Source organism: Tachypleus tridentatus, chromosome 4 (assembly GCF_004210375.1).
Source record: "Tachypleus tridentatus isolate NWPU-2018 chromosome 4, ASM421037v1, whole genome shotgun sequence".
NCBI classification, from domain to species: Eukaryota; Metazoa; Arthropoda; class Merostomata; order Xiphosura; family Limulidae; genus Tachypleus; species Tachypleus tridentatus.
The window spans coordinates 66150151-66175399 of record NC_134828.1 but is presented as its reverse complement, the minus strand read 5'-3'; the positions used below and the strand labels follow the sequence as shown (position 1 = coordinate 66175399).

Below are 25249 nucleotides of genomic sequence, written 5' to 3'. Positions count from 1 at the left end.
CCATATCATTTTGGTAGTACAATAAATAGCTAATGTTAAAGAAAACTACAGCATGATCAAGATGGTTAAATTATTTTTTTAACTTCCAAGGGTGTCATCAAAACATGGTTATCCACACTTCTGCTTGCTGATATGTGATATAATTAAGCTCTGGGTTCTCTAAAAGAAATGTCAAGGTTATAGCACTTAATTTCATTTTTCAACTATTATTATATAAATGATATATTATTATTACACTTCTGTTAGACTAATATATTGATATAGTTAGTTATTGGGTTTTCCAAGGGATTTTTAGGACTTCTCATAAATGTAAATTATCACTGCTTATTATTCCAATTTATTAAAGATACAAGATGTGTTTTCAGTTGCTTGTAAGATTTCTTCTGGATTACCTAAATTAAAACCTAGAGATGCTTTAAAATATTTTTATGAATTTTGTATAAAATATAGATCCAGTTTTGCAAAAACCTTTTGACAAAAACATAGGGCAAAATTTAGAGCTATGTTCAATGATCATTGGATCAAATGTAGGAATTTTAGGGGCATATATTACTTTGTTTGCATTTCTTCCATTTAATTACAGCAGAAACGTGCCCTTTTTCAAACAAAGTGTAATAAATAAATTCACAGACATGACTATTTTGCTTCTTAACTTTTCCCCTCTGACTCCCAGTTTAGAGAACATTGGTTACCATCACATACTTTATACACAGTAAAAGGGAGGTAAAGAGCTGTAGTTATAAATTTTTGAAGTATGCTGATAATTAAGCCAAAGATTAGACTCACTTAAGAATCTGACTAGAAATAGATCCTTTATGATATATAGCTAAAAAACATTGTTATATAATATTAATCACAAACAAGAAACAAACTTTTATTTTCATTATATAATTCAGTTTCTTGGTTATGCACATAAAACTTAGGAATTTGGGGATACTTGAAAGCCTGCATATCCAGTATACTGTTTGATGTTCTCTTATATGGCATTTGTTTTTGCAGCCAATAATAAAATACCACTTTTCCAAAACATGCACATTCACTAACTGAAGAAATATAGAACTGAATTGTAGAACTTGAAAAGGCATGGTATAGATAAAAAAATAGATTAGTGAAACAATGTCTTACTGCTTCACGCCACATCATTTTGGTAGTACAATAAACAGTTAATGTTAAAGGAAACTACAGCATGGTCAAGATGGTTAAATTATTTTTTAACTTCCAAATTAAGCAATATTTTATTGAATTTAGTGGTTTATATTTGATAGTAATACAGTTAACTCACTTCTGATTTGTTTTGTCACAAAAACAACAAGTTGGGTTTGCGTTGCCCAGTGACATAGAGACTTTTCACCCAGCTGCTGTAATGTGAAAGAGGAGAGAAGAAGAGAACAACCCTGCAGGTTGGACACTTCCACTGGTCGGTCAAAGATCATCACTACTGCACTTCCTGAAGTAGATTACATTCTTTTAAAAACACATTTCATATTGGTTTTGGATAATAAAAGAGACTGAAGAAATATCTTAACTGTTACAAATATAAAAGTGCATTCATTATTTCAAAATGTTTAACTTTTAATACAACTGAGTTACTTCAAATCACAATACTATCACCATTTTCTGCTTAAATGAAAAAAAACTAGACTTTTCTCAAGAACTAAGTATATACTTTATTATTTGAAATTAATTTTCAAAAATATCACACCTAAAATTTCAGTAAAAACATCATTTTTTGCTCATTTACAGTAGCAAAAAATTCCAGTGAAAAAAGCCATGGAAAATCATCTAGCAAGATATAATATCATAAAAAGAAAGCTACCATGGGTGTGCTTACCTTACTTATCTGTTATTTTTTTTATTATATTACTTGTCTGAATTAGAGAAAGGATGTAAACTTGCCCAATGTACTTAATTTTAATCATTCAAAAAACTTTTGATAAGTTGATACACATAAGATAAGCTAAAAATTCATATATCACTAGAGATTAATTAGGTAAAAGGATTCTAGGTCAATTAGATGTTGTGAAACGAAAAGGTTGTTATTAATTCAGCTCACTCAAACTGGACTCTTGCTACCAGAGGCATGCCACATATGTCAGTAACTGGCCCTTCAGTTTTTCTTATTTATGTTAATGATATTGACAACATTAAACACTTGTGGTTTTCTCAGTATGGCTGGCTTAGGGAGCAAGTTACCATTGACAGTAGTAAAGTCTGGCAATTTATAAATATTTAAGAGGGAGGTTATCATTCCTGAAAAATAAAGGTTATGCTAACATATTTCTTTTCTCTTAAGTGAGTATGTAATGACAGCCTTGAAGGACCAAATGATGCCTTATCTGTATATCAGGTTTTTAATTTATCAGAAACACAGTATTATACATAATTATGGAGACAGTGTATAACATGTTGCCCCTCTATTGTATGAAAATAAATTGCCTCAGAATATAGCAACGTACTGACATTTTTACATAATGAATGGCTGCCATCCAACACACCAGCATAATGTTTACCAAAGTACCTTTAAGAATACTACTGTGTGGTGAATGCACTCATGGTTCCCAGAATTGAATAACCATGACAAACATGTATAAATCAAAATTTTGAAAATGCTGGTGAAGGTTGACAGATTGAGACAAAATTTCATACTTCAATTACAGTTGTACAGAAACTCTGAATAGGGCATGTAAAACCAGAACCGTTATTAACTGCAGTTTGGGTAGAAACTCCCAAATTCTTTTATAAGGTGACATCAAGTAATTCAATACATCCTCTATGTATGAAACAGGACAATTCAGTAGCAATCTTACAAGCATAATACCTGTAAGTACAGGTGTTAATTTTACCACAAGAACAGTAACATACACATTAGAGCAATGTAGTCATAGTCAAGAAGCAGCTGCTCAAAAAAATAATGCTAAGGAAAGATAACTTAAAATGTTGAAATGGGTAACAAACTCCAAACAGTAGGATAATTAAAGTAACGCTAAATATTCAGAACAAAATTTCACAATAACACATTGCACTGTGATAGATTTATGGTAGCTTAAGGTTTTACTGTTCTGTTTAAAGCATATTCAAAATAGTATTGCATTTTAAAATTATTCTGTTGTAGTAATGACAGAATGATAATTTAATTGTAACTATTGTTTGTGTGTTATCAGAGCGTTTACATGAAACAGCTATGAAAAAGTAATCTCCATGTTTTAGATCCTAAAAATGTAAGAATATTTATAATTTTAGAGGATGACCCTTTAATTAAACTTTTTGCAACATGCTTACTTACCATCTTCTGGAATGTAAGCCTGTTTCACTTTAGGTGGTGGTGCAAAAAATGAAAAATTAAATGATTTTGTAAGACAGTGTTGCCCATCTAAAGAGGGTGAAACTGTGATGTTCTGTGAGGTTAATGGATATGGTATGATGCAAGTTGCTAGCTTATCCGGGTTTCCTTCAATGACAGTTTTTTCTGAAGGCCGTACTAGAAAATACACACAAAAATTCAACTTTAATAGCTCTACATAAAAATTTACTCAATTCTTCTTTTGATTATCCATTATAATATGTGTTACAAAACCTGCACAATTACTCGAAGTTAACATTTTCCTACATTGAAAATATATTTCCAATAGGTACTTACCTCCACTCACACTTACAGCTATTCTTGAATTGGCTGCTCTTTAGAGTGTAAATTATTGCTCACCACTAACCTTGAACTCTCACTTAATTCCACGTGTACACCATGTGTTCAGCTGTATTTAAGCATACAAGTTAGCATGGGAAAACCTTCCACTAATAAAGGTGCAACACACCCTTTTACCTCTAATGCAGTTGAACATAATCTTCACTTCAAAGCTAAGCATAAAATCACTACCAGAAGTGGGGAGGATGGGTGAGAAGTGTGAGTGAAGGGGAGTATCTATCACAAATATATGTAGATATGTAACATTCAGTCAGTAGTAAAAGAAAATTCCCAGCTTATTTATATGTGAGGACCTATCTTTACTGGTCCAGCTCAAACCAAAACAAGTTGCCCAGGTGGCAAAAGAAGGAAGGATTCCCAGCTAAATAGCAATCTGCAAAATAAATAAAAATCCAGTTGAGATTGGTAGCATCTGGAATAAAATATCAGACCTGTGGCAGGAGAATAGTTACACCTTCTACACAGGCAGAATGCCATTGCTCTACTGTCAACTGAGTGTAATTTTGCACATACAAAAGGATTCCTCCATGATCCACCACCCCAGCAGCTAGAAGATGGGAAGTGGTAAAGGTTCTCTTACTCCACTAGAAGAAGGAGGAGGAAAAATGTGTTGAAGAATGCATCACTGGAGAAAGTGTAATGGGTAACCACAAAATCCTGTTTTGAAAAGCAAAATGTTCTCAATTCTAGCAACCTAAGGACTATTAGAGATTATTACCAATCTCTTTCTACTTTGTGTATGATCCAGTGCAAACATATATGTGACATAATATATTAAAAACAACAAAAAAACATGCAAGTGGTCTTGTGAAACATCCCATCTCAAAAATGTGATAAACCTCAGAGATTTTGCAGATTTTAGATATCAGTAAACCTGGACAAGCATAACTAGCCATAGAATGGAATTCATAAGCCCTGGAAAAAAAATATCTTGCTTACTAAGAGTTGTACCAAAATATGAAGAATGGTTACAAGGAAAAACAATATCCAGCTGAGCAGGAAACCAACAGATGGTGCAAATAGCACAACACAAAGGTGTAAGGAATGGTTAACATGCCAGTCTGAATAATCTTCTCCAAAATGACAGAAATGATCAGCTAAGATCATTGGAAGTAATAGATAAAATGGGATGATATAGAGAATAACTGGCAAAATTCAGGAGAAAGGGAGGAATATGCAATTTGGATAACCTTATAAACCAAAGTTTTAGGGGTAATATGAGAAATATCATAAAAAATGCACTGATTATGATGGATAAACAAATGGGAACAAGAGTCATGGAAAGGTGCTGTGCATGATACATAACACTGTAAAGAATGGACCAGATACAGGAGACAATCTAGATTTGAGCAGAAAATATATTGGATATGGAAGGAAAGGAAAAAACTGGAGATCAAAACACATGGAAAAACAAAAGAGAGCCTGCAATGATTGAAAAGGACAGGCTCTTGTTAAACCAACATGTAAAAACAGATGATTGAGGAAGGAAAGAATCCATGCCAAATAGACTAACAATTAAATATTCTCCACTTATGTTGATATACAGACATGGATAAGGGACACACAGTGTGAGACAACAGGAGTAGTCACAAACCACTTGCAGGGGGCTGGACAAAAGGTACAGGTGAAGCTGGAATATGGGAATAGTGGTATGAAAAACCACTGAGTGAGGTTGCCAAAGAAGAGACTGAGAAAGAAATGGAGAGATAATGAAGGCTGTTCCTTGAGAAGGGAGAGTAGTGGAAACTACAAATATGCTGGCCAAAAAGGAGCCACAAGAATGACCTGACATGGAGCGAACTGGATGAAATTACTTGGTGTAGAAGACAAACTCTAGGGTACACATAAAAGGAAGGTCGTTTTGATCCTGGCTGATGCATCTATGGTCAAAACATTCAAGAGGCGAAAACACCCAATTAAGGAGTCTCCCAACCGAAAACATTACTATCAGAATACCTGGAGGTAGACAAACTATTTGGTGAGTAGAACATTCTCGGAAGAGTATAGATAACCTGTGAAAAGACTGAGGGCACTCAGTGTGTGACAGCCAGTAGATAAACATGACAGCTGTGAGACCAGATGAGGAGATCTAGTGTGAAGGAGCATAAGGACTGATACTGAGTGCTCCCTCAACAGGAGGAATTCAGAATTGGTAAATGTGATTCTTGGGAATGAAACATAGAAAATGATGTGAAGTCAGAGCAATAGGAATGTGAAGATAAGTGACTGACATGTTGAATCTTGTCATTATAAGCCATGAAAGTAAAACAAAAGTCTGAAATCAATCACTAGGTTTTAACATTGACATGCCAAATCAAGAAGTAACAATTGGGTTCAATTGCACAAAGGGAGTCAGCAGCAAAAGGAGGGTGTGTTACACTAGATTCTATCGGTGGAAGGTTGTTGATTGCTAATTTGCATGTTTAAATGCAACTGAACCTTGTAGTATACATGTGGAATCAGGTTGGAGTTCAAGGTTAGTGGCAAGCAAAAATTTGTGCACTAGAGGGTAGTCATCAAGAATAGCTGTAAATGTGAGAAAGGTAGGCAATCATATTGGAACAGCATCTTTTCATATGGTTTATACACTGATATACTTCACAGTATATGCATAGTTTAGTAGTTTTAAAACAAACTGTAAGTCACTTTTCAAATACTGTATGAAGAAAATAGCTGAAATTAATTTAACACTTATAAATGCTATACACAATTAGCAATAAAACACTTACTACTGATGAAGCAACATTGCATTTGAAAATAAAGTAACTGTTATAATTTGTCAAATCTAAATCAAAAATCATTTGGCAATTTGTATTTCTCCTACAATATTTGTACTACATAAGTAGAATGACTTACTATTAATAAAAAATTAGAAAATTAGTACTAAACACAATATACACACTGCCATCATTGTCAGGCACTTTATGTCATCAGACACAACATACATACTGTTCATGTAGTGATATATAATACACATAAGTAGAATGATGTACTATTAATAAAAAAAAATTATTGATAGCCAATAAACCAAACACGACTTACTTTCAGAGTGCTTGTAGTTTATAGGCAACTTATAGAAAAATTAATACACGTAAAAGGTCATTACTCTAATTTAATACAATGTAATAATACATTTTTATGTAGGTGATTAATCTCACATCTGAAAGTTAGTACACAATCACTGATAAAACAGCACTGCTGTACACCAGCTTAATAGTATATATAGAGGGTTAAGTATGTCATAGTAAAATGATTTTGACTATGCAAATCAAAAACATATGTGACAACCACAGCCAATATGTAATTATCATGAAATAGCATGTGTTACAACTACATTTTAACATTGCTTGGTATTTTGCAGCTAGCGTGATCTCATCGAAATTGATTAATTTTGGAGAGGTATGTAATAGCCTTTTCTTGAGCAAAATATTAACATACACAGATAATAAAGAAGTGTTCAGATAGGGGCATATAATTTCTAAGATGAGAATATTTATTGCATTTAATAGCATTAGCAAGTAACTTGGACCACCAAGACCACCCAGAGAGAGATCTTTAGCATGTTGCACAACAGCTGTGATAAAGTCTTGAATCTTATAGGAAGTGAGAACCCATAACACAAAGATCATAGGTAAATGACACCCAAAATAATCAAGGATAATTTCTACCTGGGAAAACAACATTATTCACATGTGTACAAGTTGATTCCATATGTTAGTTGACCACTTTTTACCTCAAGCAGCTGAACAATGGATCAATATTTCTTTGATTCCCTACAAGGACATAGTGTTCATTTTGCTAAACATAGCATCTATATATTTCTGTGCAGTCGTAATGTTGAAACAGGCACTGGAAAACCATTGTCCTTGTATGCTAGATGGATTATGGAAAGTAGACAGGGAGACTACTTTGGATATGAATTTGCAATGGAAACTAAACTGCAGATCTGTTGTGAAGATGACTGACCATTAGATATATCATAAACAGATAAGATAACATTAAAGGTAGTGATGAAGCAAAATTCTAACATTATTTTAATATAACATACTCAGTCTCTCTGTGTTTGTATACATAAACACATACAGTGTTTGACTGTAACTGTAATTTAATTGTAACGCTTTAATTGAATTATTAACAAATAAAAGTTCCTAAAATGTTTTTGATAAACAATCTTATCCTTAAATTCTAAGTGGAGCATGTTAACCACCAAGCCTTAACCTCAGTATAAATAATAACATGAAAATTATAAAAATACATCAATGATACTAGGATTACCTTATCACAAAATTTACATAAAGCTCTTTCATATGCAGTTTTCTCCATAAAACACACAATAAGTAATTTAACATACTTTAAAATAATTACAGATTGGTAAAGTTGCTAGTTCTTGGTATAAAAAAGGATATAATATTCTTCTATTAGCAACTGTAAACTTACTACTTACCAATATTAGTAATTAAACAGTACAATGGAAGATTTGGAACATTTCCTAGCCTAAAGGTCACAGTTACTCCAACATTAGTTTCAGTTTGGCCGTTATAAGCTGCTCTTAAAGGAGTCATTTCATCATACCCCACTAAGAAAAAAAAAAGGTTAAATTCTGAAAAACCTACGTTGCTCAAGAAATATAATAAAAAACTAGAACCGTATTAATGTCATAAAGATTGAATGCAAGATATATATATATACATACAAGAATTTTGACATTATTCTACACCACTTAGTAAGAATCCAATTAAATTTCAAGTTGTTTGTTTTAAAAAAATCTTCCCTTATGGAAGCATTATATTATTTAAAATTTCATAAGTAATAAGAATTTTTAAAAAATATAATTTTTGTGGTTATACTTATCGATATTTTATTTTGGTTCGGAAAAAATAGATATCTCAGAAAATCTGTTTACATTATCAGTTTTCTTGGAGACTTAAGCCAACTATGAACACTAAAAATTTATGGTTAAAATACTACAGTTAATGTAATATAATTACACCACTTTTATTGTAGCCAGTTGAAAATTAATAGTTAGCTATACCTTCCACACGGCATTTTTAAATTAGGTACATTATAAATGATAAAAATTGGAATTCTCATGAAACTAATAATACAAATGTCAATGGTTACTTCACTTAGATAATATAGGAAATAACGTCTTACTGTCATCAGTGTAGACCAAAAATAAAGTGTTAGAAGCAAATATATTTTGTCTATTCAGCTGAACTCCAACATTATACAGACCTACAGAATAAAAATTATATATTGCTCATATATTTAATAGTTTCACAGTTTAGAGATATCAAACTTTAAAGAGAGGTATCAGTCAAAAGGTTTTAACATTTGCATACTTTTTAACTAAACACATGCACACATATGTATTTTATATATTTTTAATTTCACTACCACAATCTGTTACTTTTATTTTTTAAGCCATCTTACATATATTGTGAATCATAGTGTTTGCACAAGTATTTGTCTGTTTTCCAGTTGGAAAGCTGCACATGCAAGCAAAGCTCAACATTCACTTTTGAAATGATGGGAGATCAGGTATGAATGATGTTGATACCAAATTTTATTTCATAACCAGGATATTCTACACAAAACTGTTAGGAATATTTACATTTTAAAATGTGACATAACTTAAACAGTAAAAATGTAGATTTAACATATGTTACTGCTGAATGGCTGTCAGCATAACTGAAATTCCCAACAATTACTTTTCTGCAAAATAATACAGACTGATAAATTAACTTAAGTTTTTCCAGGTACTGGGGACAGGTACTTTTGCTATATTAAGTAAAACTTTTCTTATAACTGTCAATGGGTATTTTTGTTTGTACTGAAGAAATCATTACTTAGCATGGGTGGCTTCAAATTGAAGTATAGGAATTTTATTTTACTATTTTTAAAATACATTAATTCATACAACCTACCAGCTAGTAGTTTCACAACACACGAAACCACAGTGCCATTTCCTGAGCCAGTTATATATGTCGCTAACTGACTAGTTTCATCATTGCCATTTCCATTCAGACTAAACACACAATTGATTCTTCCTTTAACACCCTTGAAAGCACCACTCAGCATAACCTTAGAAATAGTAAAAGAAATATTGATTTACTTTGCTATCTCCATAAAGTTACTAAAACATTTGATAATTTAATAACTTAAATTACCTTTTAAGTAATGATATGAAACTTGTATCATAGCATTTTCATTCATATATGTTGTATCATAGTATTTTCATTCATACAAGTTTTAACATGCCACTTAGGAACCAAGGGATGTCTTTATGCTATAATTTATTAAATATTAAAAGTAAGTTCAATCAAGAAATTCCCAAAGAGGGTGGTTGTGGATGTAATTTTTGAGACAACTTCAATACAAGTTTTCATTTGTTAATTGATAGACTTTTAAGTGAAATACAACATCCTCAAGTCTCCATACCAGCTAGTACTACCTGCTGAGAGCAAATTCAGCATATATCAATAAAGCCACATTCCCAGTATCATTAATTAAGCAACTGCCAATCTTTTATGTTTCAGCAATCACATTTTTATGTTTAACTTTCAACTGACATACAAACGATTTCACCTGAGATTCAATAAGGAAGGTCAAAGCATCATGACAGTCAGCAGTAGGATGAACAGACAGGAACACTTTGAAGGTAGCTACAAGCAAAATATTGTACTTGTCTTACTGCACAATATCTATTAAGGTAATTATAAATGGTTTCTGAATACTACTGTGTATCACTTAGAGGTTCCATGCTTTTTGTATTTGGTCATTAAGGTCATACTGAAGTGGCAGTTTTCAGTCCAAGTCACTTTCTGAAGCCTCAAAGCTAAAAGAGTGCAGGAAATGCCTTATTTTTAGCCAATAAGCATATCCAAAAAAATTCAGTTCAAATTAAGAAAGACCAGGTTGGGCAATTTGTTTTATTTCAACAAAAATGTCTACTACTGGCTTGAGAGGGGCCTGTTAAATTAAAAAAAATATCACTTGATACAGTTGTGTTCAAAGTAGAGAGAAAAGTAAAAGCAGTTTCTCAGTTATAAAGGTTATTTCTTATATTTTAGGTGCAATTTATGTGTATAAGGGTAGATAATTAGATTCAAGCTTGGAGATTTTTTTATTTCATATATCAAGCATTCTCGCATCAATTTAAAAACATATGTTAAAAGTGTTATTTAAGAATCCTTCCAAGACATCTTAAGTTTTTATAATTTTATTTTCTAATAATTTCTTTATAGTAATGAAATAATGAAATATACTGACAAATTGCATTGTACATAAAACAACAAATACTGCATGGTATTATTTTTAAAGTTATTACTAGAATACATAAGTACCTGAAAATAAATGTATATAATTAGAGGAGTATTATTTGGAACAATAAAAGCAAAGTTTAGAAACACATGTTATCTACTCAATAAACAACATTAACAGGAGTAACCTGTTTTGGTTTTCTCTTTTAGACACTACAGAAGTTTAAAGTTGATTACTTTAATGTTATAACCCCTATCATTTAAGTTGGCTTAAGATTTGATAAATTTAATTACACCTTGTTGGATATATTGACTTCAGTAATTGTAACCTATTGTAATAACTGAAATAACAACATCACATTGTATATCACACTGTTATCAACCAAATATGTTTTATATACTCAGACAGATTCTAACAACTGTGGGAAAAAAAAAACAGTGTTTATTGCACTATAAACTAAAAGTAAGAACTTTAAGACTGTGCTACTGCAGTATCAGTTCTATACATAATATTTATTTTTCATGCTAACCCAACAAAAAATTCATACACCCACTGTTTTTCAAATCGTGTTTCTATTTTATGCCCAAACTGCACATACCAATTTCAATTTTAAAACCACAAGTCATTTGGTTTGTTACATGAAGAAAGTTTTTATTACCCATTAGAAAACATTAACCTATCCTTATCTATCTGAAGTAAAAATTACATCTTGATATAACACATCAATAAACATCATTCTGCCTGTTGATCAATTATATTTTTATGATTAAAGAACCAGGAAGTCCTAGTCTTAAAGGGCTTCACTTTAGGAAATAAAACATATCTCTTATTGTAGAAAAAATATACTGTATTTTAATATTATTTATTAATAAATTCACATTTTCCTATAATTAATAAACCACATTATATTGAAAACACATGAACTCTACTCACTGAATACTTAAACAATTAATATGCTGCTATAGTTTGGCTTGGGAAACTCAAGGATATCACAAGTGTTAGATTATATTTTACGAGTTAAAGTATAATTTATCAATACACTATTTCTTCAGCAATTAACTGCAAAATATTTTCAGGTCTTTTGCTGTTAATTTTCTGACTGGTTGAATTTTAATGGTCAGATGCAACAGGTCTAATGGCTTTCTGGTGTACGAGTTACTCTGTTACAATATAATAAGCTTGTTTCTTAACAGATGAGATAATCTATGCCAAACTTACAGTAGTGTCAGTCATGTTGAGTGCTGCAATAGGAGATACACTTTGTATTTTCACACAGGATTTCCCTTGACCGTTACAAACACCACAAGCATCAAGCTGTCCATGTCTGAAATGAGAAATTAATTATCTATATAACCTATGAGAAAACATCAAAATGTCTGTATCTGAAGTGAAAAATCTCAATCAGTCCAGTTTATTACAAGGCTTTCAGCCTGTTGGAAAGAGGTTGTCCTTAACAATATATATATATTTCTGCAATCATTTTAACGAAATTGAAAACAGTTTGAACAAAACATCTATAAATTATTTACAGAATTTAGTACCTCAGCAACTACACTTTAATTTCTTATAAATTCTTAATATATACATCTATACTGTATGGCTAGATAACCCTTTAAAATGCATCAAACTGTCCATGTTTGAAGTAGCAAATTAAATATGAACATAACAATACAAATTATGTAAGTTAAAATTGTTATGACTTCGAAATTATAATTTGTATGGTTTATGTGTGTGAAAATGTTAATAGTAAATATATTTCAGAGTTACAGGATAATAATAAAAAGCGCAAGACTAATTGCCTCTCATACATCTAACACAACAAGCAGCTGCAAAGCAGAGAAAGCACTATAATCCAATCATGGTTTAGCATGACAGAGAGTTTTTAACCTTTTGTAAATGCATATGTTTTCACATCAAAATATCATAACCATTCCACAAAACACGTGCATAAAACTAGGAAAATATTTTAAATTGTATACCAAAGAATAAATATATAACAAAAAACATCCTAATACAAATATACTCTTCAAAACAAGAAACGCAAAAGGGATATTTTTGTTATTTTAAAGAGAAATATATGTAATAACGTTACAAACTCAGAGTATGTGATGTTACACGTGTTTAGGCACTGATTGTCAGACCAAAATGACAATAAAAGTTGTGCACTTTGAAAACGGAAGAAAACATCGGATTTTTCGTCAAAACGCATGCGTGTCCAATAAATTTGTTTGAGAGATCTGCATGTTCTGCAAGTGCAACATGTGCAAAATCCCTATAAAGTGACGGGTTCTCGGTTTCCATAGCTCAGTGTTAAGCCACCGACACGCAATACAATTACGCCAAGACTGACTAAAGCACAACGCAATAATGCCATTGGTCGTTTGAAAGCAGGCGAATCTCGATCAGATGTTGCCAGAGCTGTGAATGTCCACCCAAGCACCATCACAAGGCTATGAAATCGTCACCAACAACATGGATCAACTCGTGACCGTCCACGATCTGGCAGACCTCGTGTGACCACGCCCGCACAAGATCGCAACATTCAGTTACGTCACGTTCGGGATAGGACCACCACTGCGACGTCTACTATCTCAACCATACCAGGGCTGCGTAGGATTTCCGATCAGACCGTACGCAACCGTCGACGTGATTTTTAGGCCCCATGTGCAACCCATCATGGTGAACGTCAACGACGTTTTACAACATGACAATGTCCGTCCTCACACAGCCCGACTCACCACTGTCTTCTTGAGACACCACAACATCAACGTTCTTCCCTGGCTCTCCAGATCACCAGATTTAAACCCCATCGAACATCTTTGGGACGAGTTGGACCGACGTCTGCGACGGCGACAACCTCAACTGCAGACTCTACCTCAGCTAGCAGCAGCTTTGCAGGCTGAGTGAATAGCCATTCCACAGGATGTGATTCGTCATCTCATCGCTTCCATGGGCAGGAGATGCCAAGCAGTTATTGATGCTCACGGGGGGCATACTCGTTATTGACGTTGAGTGACGTTAAACTTCACCTAGTAAACGTGGACTTTGCCTTTGCAGACTTTGGATGTTCAGCAGTGGATGTGCAAAGTTTCACACATGTCATACAGAACTACCCGGAATAAACTTGTTAACAATTTGTCTCAAATTTTGCCTTTTGCGTTTCTTTTTTTGAAGAGTATATATTCAATCAGAATATCTCTAGTATTCCCATACAAAATTTCAACTACATCAATACAAAGTACAGTTCTAAACTGTACATGTGTGAAGCTATTTTCTTGATACAGCTTCAGAGCTTGAAAGTTCAAAAATTAGTGTGAAGTAAGTTTGTTACACAGATTTGTATTTTAAGTATGAAGATTGATGTAAATGTCAAAATATTCTTAGTTTGAGGCCACCTTTTTTTATTTTAATTCTTTCTAGGAAACAAGTATATATTATAAGAAAGTTTAATAATGGAGTAGGCAGTTTGGAAATATTTATCAGCCTACAAAAATTAAATCTACTAATGTAGATATTGTCTTCAGCTATTAATTGAGTGACAATTTTTAAAAGATTGGTTTAATATTGGTATATATAATAAAGAAAGGTACTACCCATTACAAAAACATGATTTGCCATCTCTTTTACACTGTCCACATTCATCTAAAACTTCAGAGGAAGATACATTTGATTTTCCATTTACACATTGCCCACATAATAACTGGGCTTTGGGCTTGTGATCACCTAAAAAAAAAAAGAATGAATAATTCTCAAAAATTATTAAAATAAATTATGCTTTCATAAAACTAAAAGCATTGTCTTGAAACATTTAAGAATTTTCTTTATACTAATAATTACCAAAAGTTTGATACTTTAGAAATAACTGTATATAATGTTTCTAATAATTCATAAAAAAAAAGTTTATTAAACAACTACTAAATTAACCTATATAATATAATATATTGTTTATAATTACAAAAGCAGTTCACAACATATTGTTGTAATTGAAAAGTTCATGTTATTGTAATTACCTATTTAACAATTCAACTGAATTAGTTTATACAAGAAACTGTGGGAAAAAATGTTAAAACTCCACTACACATAAAGAGACATAAATATGGTGTTAGTATTAGTGGCAGCATGTTGCTGTATATTTTGCTTGCTTCTTTACATAACTATATACAACATGTAATTCACAAAACGATCACCACATACACACTTTAATATATAATGACACATAAAGTAGACGCTATATTTATAATGACACACTGTCATTGTGGTCAGTTACTGCTAACAGGCAACATATGCACACTGTACATACACTGACTCCTATAGGCAGACACTGTGATTACAATGACCTACAAAGGTATACACTGTACATACAATAACACACAAAACTACATACTGTAGATATACTGATCCATAAAGAGCACACACAATCTAGGTACAATGACTCACTGAAATACACATTGTACACATAATGACCCACAAAGTAAACACTGTGGATACAAGGACATAAATATTAAACATTGTAGACAAAATGACACAAATTACACACCATCTGTGTATATACACTGCACATGTATCACAACTGACCTACATGCTGCCTTACTTGAGAAACCATATCCATGTTATCTTAAAAAATGTGCACACTGCACATGAAATGTTATACAATGCACACACTGTACTGAAAGACTATTCATGTTATCACATAAAACACAATATGTGTGTAGTGGAGTACAACACATGCATTGTCTTTGTTATAAGAATTTCCATGTTATCACACAAAATAAACACCATAGATGTTTACATATTATCAGACTACTGTTGTTATTCAATAAGGCAAATCACACATGTACTGGCATGCAAGAAACTGTCATCATTGTCAGACTCTTCGTGTTACTAGTTAAAACATACATACTGTACATGTGGTGATACACAATATACATACTGTCATCATTGTCAGACTCTTCGTGTTACTAGTTAAAACATACTGTACATGTGGTGATACACAATATACATACTGTCATCATTATCAGACTCTTCGTGTTACTAGTTAAAACATACATACTGTACATGTGGTGATACACAATATACATACTGTCATCATTATCAGACTCTTCGTGTTACTAGTTAAAACATACATACTGTACATGTGGTGATACACAATATACATACTGTCATCATTGTCAGACTCTTCATGTTACTAGTTAAAACATATTGTACATGTGGTGATACACAATATACATACTGTCATCATTATCAGACTCTTCGTGTTACTAGTTAAAACATACATACCGTACATGTGGTGATACACAATATACATAGTGTCATCATTATCAGACTCTTCGTGTTACTAGTTAAAACATAAATACTGTACATGTGGTGATACACAATATACATACTGTCATCATTATCAGACTCTTCATGTCATCATACAAAGATACATACTGTACATGTAGGGATACATAATATACATACCATCATCACAGACAGACCCTCCATGTCATCATACAAAGCATACATATATACTGATCGAGTTGTGATACACAATATACATACTGTCATCATTGTCAGACTCTTCATATCACCATACATAATATACATACTGTACATGTAGTGATACATAATATACATACTGTACATGTAGTGATACATAATATACATACTGTCATTACTGCGTGAATCTTCATTTCATCAGATAAAACATACATACTCTACAAGTAGCGATACACAGTATACACATACTGTAATCACTGTCAGACTCTTCATGTCATCAGATAAAACATACATACTGTACAAGTAGTGATACACTATACATATTCTGTTATCCTTGTTGGAATGTTCATTTTACTCTGATTTATTTTTAAGTAACAGTTTTAGTCATACTTCATGATTAATATCTTGAACAAACCTCATATCATCAGTCAGTAGACTTTTCCTATTGCTTTAATATATTTTCAGTTCACCCAAATATGTCACAAATAAATCACTTTGTGATCACATATTGTATTTTGCTTTCAAGATGTAACTGCAAACATACATTGTGTTCATTGTCAGACACCGTCCATTCAGCCAAAACAACTTACATAATGTACTATGTAGCACATACTATCAATGTTGTTAGGCAGAATACATTAATTCTTACTGTTTGTTATGATGTACATGCACAAAAATAGTAACATATTCAATAAATTCTGTTCATATAGCCACATAATGTTTATACAGTTAACATAAACACCAAAGCTTCCAACAAATTAAACATTTCAAGCATTTCTCTAAGTTAATCTTAAATAACATGATATAATAAAATACAATTCCACTACAAACACAGTGTGCCAGCCAGATATTTATTTAAACAAAAATGTTTTAAAGTGATTCTATTACAATTTGACTTCGTTAGCATACCTGGCAGAAGGCATGTGTTTGTACAGTCCCAGAATAAGGAGAAAGTGCCTGAAGCTATACTACATACTCCACAAATGTCATTCCTATATTCTAACTTTGAGGAACTTAAGCAAAGTCCTCTACAGTCACGATGATTATTGTCTTCTTTTCCTGAACTTGTACCTCCTGTGTAAACCACGCAAAAGTTTTTGTTAGTTTTATAACAGACCAACTGTCCTTTTTGTGTATTGCTCAAATAATTTAATGTCAGAATATTTATGATATTAGCTAAAACTGCTGGATATTCAGAAAGCACATAATTCACAGTTTGTTCTATAGAATCATTATTGTAAATGTAAATATATATAAGTGTAAAAAATAAAATGTTAAATTAAGCAACAATGCACTGAACTAGTACTAATTTTCTATAATATTAAATAATGGCATATTAAAAATAAAAATAAAATACAAGTTGAAAATGCTCTGAAAAAAACTTGATTAATATTTGTGTAAAAACAATTTTTTAGATATTGAAAGTGTAAATTTTTAATCTAAAATGGTATATTTGCCCCTTTATATCACATTTTTAAGGTTCGTTTTTATACTAAATATTGCATAAGAACAGATACCATTCAAAATATTGCAAGACAAGAGACTTGTCAGTCCATATAGGATTTCCCATCCAATAAAGTAAACTATGAAAAAAACAACTTAAGCCTAGCTTTTTTTAGATACTTATCAAGCCTTCCTTAGCCTTCATTAAATTTATTGCTTCCACCACATCTGAAATCAATTAATTCCAAAAGGTGACTACCATCCTGTTAGAAAAATAAAATTATCTTAGGTTAAGATGGCTGATACCATGCTAAAACGTATGTTTGTGTCCCATAATTACATTATTCTCATAATTTAGTACGAAAAACAATGATGGACTAACATTATCAATTTTATTAACAAGCATAATACTTTAATCAAATTCCATATATTTAGAAAACTTAACCTATCCTCGCACGACAACCTCATGAAACAGAAATTGGAAACCATTCTAAATAACACAGATGCATGATATGGGGCACTAACTATCGTCCATTGAGATAAACAAGATGCACAGATATGAATTGTAAATGAACTTCTGCATGTACCAACGCATTTTCCTGTACATTCATCCACATAAGCATGTCCAGCACATGTGTTAGTACAGTCAATGGTAGCAAATCCTCCACACACTCCACGACAATCTTTTCCATAATCTTTTTCCAAACCCGTCATTCCCTCCACGCAATATCCACAAGCATTCAATGTTGCATTATAGAAACCTAAATATGTACAATCTGAAAGCAAATAAATCAAAATATTAAATACGTAACTTTTAAAAACAATTTATAAAATGCAGTTTTATTAGACCCCACCCCAACCCAAATGAAGATTACAAATTTAAGCCAATTAGTAAACATTTCTGAATGAGTATGCAATGGAATGTGCATCTAATTTTTACAGGGCTTCAAAAATATTTGGGAATAATTTTAAATTGGTATATAACGTATAAACTGACCCTTCTAAAAACACTGCATGTCTCACTGGTTAAAGGCCTGGCATGGCCTAGCGCGTAAGGCGTGCGACTCGTAATGAAGTTAAATAAGCAAAATCACAAGTAAGAACTGTGTTAAAAACAGCAAATCCAAACCTCTTATTAATTATATTAGTTTGTCATAACTTAAAAAACAAGCCGAAACAAGAAAAAATAAAACAAAAAACGCTGCACCAATTGAAAAGATTCCAGAGTGCATTTTTAAATCCCACCTTATAGTTTTTTAAGTTATAACAAACTAATTGTTATTTTGGAATTTCGTCAAAGCTACGCAAGGGTAATCTGCGCCAGCCGTCCCTAATTTAGTAGTGCAATGTAAGACTCGAAGGAAGGCTGATAGTCATCACCACTCACCGCCAACTCTTAGCTACTCTTTTACCAACGAATAGTCGGATTGACCGTCACATTATAACGCCCCCACGGCTGAAATGGCGAGCATGTTTGGTGCAACCGGGATTCGAACCCGCAGCCTTCGGATTACGAGTCGAACGCTTTAACCCACCTGGCCATTAACAAACTAATATATATATTCTCATACTAGGCTCGTACCAGGATGTGAGAAACATACTCACTCAATAAAAGAACGTGAAGTTTTTGTTATGTCAGCAAGCAAGCATAAAGCATTAACGCTGTTTTATGTGAACGTATTGCATTTAATTAATATATCAGTAAACAGAAACATCAAGATACCCGTTAGTGTGTTGTGCAGTCAAGACAAATTGGAGGATTTGTTTGTTTGTTTGTTTTGAATTTTCGCGCAAAGCTACACGAAGGCTATCTTCACTAGCCATTCATAATTTAGCAATGTTAGACTAGAGGGAAGGCAGCTAGTCATCCCCACCAACCACCAATGAATAGGGGAATTGGCCGTAACTTTATAACGCCCCCACGGTTGAAAGGGTGAGCATGTTTGGTGTGATAGTGGTTCGAACCCATCTCTCAAATTACAATTCGAGTGCCTTAACTAACTGGCCATTCTGAGCCAGTCTGGAGGACACATTGTGGTGGTTCAATTTCCCGCGGTGAACAGACAGCAGATAATTCATTATATAATTTTGCGCTAAGACAACAACATATAATAAACTATATATATACTTATGGCATTAATTCATACACAAATTCATTTTAAGTTATAAGCTTTATTTAGAAATAATCCACTTGCACAGCAAGTGGCTTAGCAATAGAACTAAGATCTTTAAGTATAACGTCAAAAATTGAGTTTCGATACCAGCACATGTAGCCTATTGTGTAGTTTTGTATTTAATTAAAAATAATCAAACATAGCTCTAATCTATCAGCTCAAAATTACAGACTGCTGTACTCCTTTATCCTTTGGGTAAGATGGTCCTACCTACAAATTTCAATCTTGCAAGGTGTCGTTTCGTTTTACGTTCCACACTACCTACAGTTACGACAGAGTGTTCGTACCCCTGCGTCCCGAGTGGTTTTTTGCTCATAACTTAAAAAAGGATCATGAGTAGGCTAATAGAAGTACAGTGTATTATAAATATTATACTGACACCCATCTACATAATTTTTATGTAAATTAAACGACAAATAAACTGTTTATAAACAAATAACCAAAAATAGGAGGAGCAGGAAGTGTTCGTGCAGTTCAGAACGTGTGAAAAAACCAATATTTCCGTAAAAATTTTGTTTAGTTTGGCGAGTAAACTTCATTAAACCATTCCAGAACCAAACATTTGGTGTATAATTATTGGAATTTAGTCTGCAAAAAATGTACTTCCCGCAATTTAGCGCCGTCTCTGTCATTATCTGTTTGGTCATCATGGCGAACAAGAAACAACTCTCCAATGATTTAAAAAACCGAATTATTGTAAAATACAAGTCTCGTGTGTCTCTTTCCGGTATTGCTACACAACTTAATGTGCCGAAATCTACTGTTCAAAGCATAATTGTCAAGTTTAAGCTTACAGGATCAACTGCTAACCTCCCTCGTTCCGGACGCCCCACCAAAATTCCAGAGAGAACCAAGAGGAAGGTTCTCAGAGAAGATAGTAGGAACCTTTGTTTAACACGTAATGACATACAGAAACTGGTATGGGAAACTGGGGTTGAAGTAAGCACCTCTACAGTTACGAACATGTTACACTCTTCTGGGTTCAAAGCATGCCGTCTTCATAGAACTCCATATTTAAAGCCTGTTCATTTAAAAACAGATTGAGGTATGCAAGAAAGCATGTAGATAAACCTTTTACCTGTTGAAAGAGTATTCTTTGGTCAGACAAGACTAAAATTGAGCTTTTCGGCCACAATGATATTCGCAATATTTTCCGTAAGAAGGGGGAACGAAATCTTCCAAAGAACACCGTTCCTACAGTTAAACACGGAGGTGGATCGATCATGCTATGGGGTTCCTTTAGCTCTTCTGGTGTAGGCAGCCTTCACCGCGTCAACGGAATCATGAAGAAAGAAGAGTACGTTGATATATTAGGCACTTATATCAAGAATGATGCTCGGAACTTGAGGCTTGGGCGTCGTTGGATCTTTCAGCACGACAATGACCTTAAGCACACATCGAAATATGTGCAATCCTGGTTGCAGAGGAACCATATGGAGTGGCCATTGCAGTCACCTGATCTCAACCCAATTGAAAACGTTTGGCATGAGTTGGAGACCACGGTTCATCAACGTCATTCAAAAAACTTGCAAGAGTTGGAGGCCTTCTGTAAAGACGAATAGAAAAAAATACCAGTCGAGTACTGTCAAACGATCATGGAGGACTATGAAAGGCTATACAACTGACCATTAAAGTAGACGCACGAACACTTTTTGCCCCTCCTATATTTGGTTATTTGTTTATAAACAGTTTATTTGTCGTTTAATTTACATCAAATTTATGTAGATGTGTGTTAGTATAATATTTATAATATACTTTACTTTCATTTTCCTAATCGTGATACTTTCTAAGCTTTGAGAAAAACTACTCACGACGAAGGGGTACGAACACTTTCTGTCGTAACTGTACCTAACCCTATCGATGCTGGAATATCTAAATTAATTTGAAATTTGAAGTGTGAGAAATGTGTAATGTAAAACTTCATTATTCTAAGAAAAAAAACTTTATGGTTTACTCGAACCACAATACGAATACCACATAACCAATAATTTGACGACGAACCACTGAGAAAATAGCGATTAGTTCAATAAATGCATGATCGAAACTTTGCAGAAAACATTTATCATGTATAATTTTTATGAAAGTGCTTTTTTATGTTTATTTTGTTCTACGTAGAGATGATCAAATTCACTTTATCGGTCTCAGGGATCTTGAATTCTGTCGTTTTTAAACAACTGTTACACAACTTAATTAGTATTATTAGAACAACAATATTCTGATTCGTCTTGAAATTATGTTTGTTTCTATGAAAAGACGAAAACAAATCAAGAGCTTTATATTTTGTTTAAAAATAGTGATTATTCTTTTTTCTAGGAAAAATATCTCCAAAGTTTTGTTTGCTTTCCTTTTATGTTTTAATTTAAGAATGCAATTTTAATACAAAGTACAAAATTGCATCACATTGCTTAAATGTAAGTCTTTCACATCAAATTTGTGGATAATGTCTCTCTTAGATATTGGTTCTTACATTCCAAATTATATAGATGACAACCAAACAGCAGATATACACGTACACCTACGTATAGAACACAAATCGATAGTTAGTTAGATACATTTGGAGAAAAAAATTAAAATCAATAAGTTTTTAAATCAGGAAACTAATAACTACAGAGATCGTATAGAGAGCTAAACAGTTACAACAACTTGCTCTGAAAATTTTCAATATGCTCCGAAATATTTTGTAATCAAATCCTGATTTTAATATTATTTTTAACTATACAGTTAACTACAACTAGGTATTTTAAATTGGCATTGTTATTTAGAAACTGTTTGATAACACAACACGCACTCCCACATGTAACTATAGATATGAAATAATCATTCTACAACTCACCAGGTAATACTTGACGTGAGTATGTCTCAACGACGTAGTCGCTCAGGTAAACAATCATAGGATAAACAACAAACGCATTATTTAACCACTGCAGTAATATCCTCAGTAGCACAGGTTTCTTTCTACAAATATGCATAATAAACGCACTGTCAAGTGATCTGAAAAACTTCTGTACACTGGACAAACCTGTTTGTTTTGTTTTGTGTTTTTGTGCAGCGATTTCCTCATCGTCATCTTACCATAAAACAGTTTCTTTTCTCTCTAATCACGTAATACCTCATCTGGTTAAGACCTACATTAAAATGATATTACAACTGGTAATTAACATAGGTAATTGAATATAATGTTCAAACTATATTACGTTTAATGATCAGATTCAGCTGTATTTAACATGTAAAATTTACCATACATTTCAAGTGTATTTAACCGTAATTCCAAAAAGAAATATTTTTAAATTAACGAGTGTTTGTTTAAACTTTGAACTTAAACATTTCATTAGCGATCATTGTTTCCTTTGTTGGATATTCTCGCTGTTAACGATACTTTTGGACATGAATCCAATAACATCTCATGAGTTTAGAGAAGTCAAGGACGTTTAAGTTCGTCTTTATTTGATGTTATAAGAATAATCACTACAATAAATCAAGAACCACAAAAGTAGATTATAAGTCATAAAACATAAAAGTATACATCTTAAATATTCTATTGAACACTGTATGTTCACACCCGCTGTGTTACTTGTTTAAGCTGTTGTCCAAATAAAAGTTATACCTGGATTGGCCAGATAAATATAATTAGGTTAGCCATAAATCTAAAGTAATCTAAAAGTGTAAAATAATGTTTGTGATAAACGTTCTAAGAAAACATAATAAACTTAAAATTAATACTATATAGAAAAGTGATAAATATTAAAAATAAACCCACAAATAATAAAGTATGTATATTAAATATTCACACTATCATTGAGTTTCAACATTACGGTAAAAATGATCATTTGTTTAGGTTGATGTCATCGTCATAACTACCAGAAAATGGTAAAAGTTATACTTGGCTAGATCAGCTGAGTAGTTTTAGATTACTTCTAAATCCAAAAGCTGTGTAACAATATAAATAATCTTTATAATAATAAAAAATATCTATACTCAATATAACAACCAACAATTAAGGTTATTTTAAAGAAGGGATAGAGTATAATTAACTTACTATTGTTGCTTGGAAATACATAATAATAACTGTTCATAATTTTAAACAGAATAATATTAATAGTAGATAGCTCCTTCTTTGTTGGTTATAAATATTTTCTTTCACCAATTCTACATGGTAAATTGCATGTAACGCTAACAAAAATGAACCAGAACAACAGACAATTAAATCAAAAGTAGATAAATATATTAGTCAACAGTCCACCATTGTTAAACTTATACTTATGGCTGGAACTGTGCACACGCAAAATTGTTTGAAATATTCTTTTGAATTTTAAGAGTTCACTACAGTAAATCAGATTACGAGGATTGTGACGGATTTATTATGATATATCTATTTTAATACCGATGTTTGTTTAAGTTAAATTTATGTTTAGAAATGTACATACATTATACTGTTAAATCTGTATTACGAAATTTCTGTCAATTCATTAAAATTATACAAAATTCTTGAGTGTAATAATCAACAATACATCGTCAGTATTGTTGTGCAGGCTGAAGTTTCTAGAAACTCTCCTCACTTTTATAAATATAATCAACGCGACGTGACGATAGACAGTATATATTATTGGTTTGCTACAATTGGTGTATTATAAACCTTGAAAACTATAACTATAATTAACGTTTATTAATCGGGAACTTAAGGCATATTACCAGGAACATTTATAAATTTCGAACATTACAAACCATTTAACTTTAGCGGATTCACGCCGGACATGAATACTTTTACAAATACATCGTAGAACTTTAGCGGTGAAAAACTTGAATGCCCAGCAAAGAACGCAGAGCTAGTTAGCTCCCTGTTAAGTGAATTGCACCTACATTAACTTAAAGTTTAATTCCTCGTCTTTAACTCTTGATAAGATACCAAGAAAGTTCCAGGCCAGATAAAGGACTCAATAATGTTTGTAAAACTTTTGAATGGGAATCATTATTTTTAATCACCGATATTGTAAAATGTATTAATGTTTGTATATTAAAATATATTTGTGTTAGAAAAAATTATGTACATCAATCTTGTTGGCAAATACCAGAAATTGGATAAGTATCGATATTTATTTAATTTCTAAGTTGAAATTGTCATGTAACTCAGAAACTCTGTCGTAATTGGTAGTAAGAACATTATTGAATTTTCCACAAAGCTGGATGAGTGTGT

At 32.3% G+C, this 25249-nt stretch overlaps 2 protein-coding genes across 2 annotated transcripts in view; both read right to left on the bottom strand.

The window, feature by feature from the left end:
* LOC143248359 (uncharacterized) overlaps positions 1-12288 on the bottom strand; it is a 34713-nt gene extending 22425 nt beyond the window's left edge. The window contains exons 1-6 of the mRNA XM_076496720.1: positions 12182-12288; positions 9628-9784; positions 8855-8935; positions 8145-8276; positions 3284-3478; positions 1283-1447 (exon numbers count right to left, since the gene is read on the bottom strand). Coding sequence (XP_076352835.1) covers positions 1283-1447; positions 3284-3478; positions 8145-8276; positions 8855-8935; positions 9628-9784; positions 12182-12196 — 745 coding nt within the window. The 5' untranslated portion in view covers positions 12197-12288. The remainder of the gene's footprint in view (positions 1-1282; positions 1448-3283; positions 3479-8144; positions 8277-8854; positions 8936-9627; positions 9785-12181) is intronic.
* Positions 12289-14552: 2264 nt separating this feature from the next.
* LOC143248143 (uncharacterized) overlaps positions 14553-25249 on the bottom strand; it is a 34879-nt gene continuing 24182 nt past the window's right edge. The window contains exons 3-5 of the mRNA XM_076496574.1: positions 18472-18660; positions 17351-17515; positions 14553-14686 (exon numbers count right to left, since the gene is read on the bottom strand). Coding sequence (XP_076352689.1) covers positions 14553-14686; positions 17351-17515; positions 18472-18660 — 488 coding nt within the window. The remainder of the gene's footprint in view (positions 14687-17350; positions 17516-18471; positions 18661-25249) is intronic.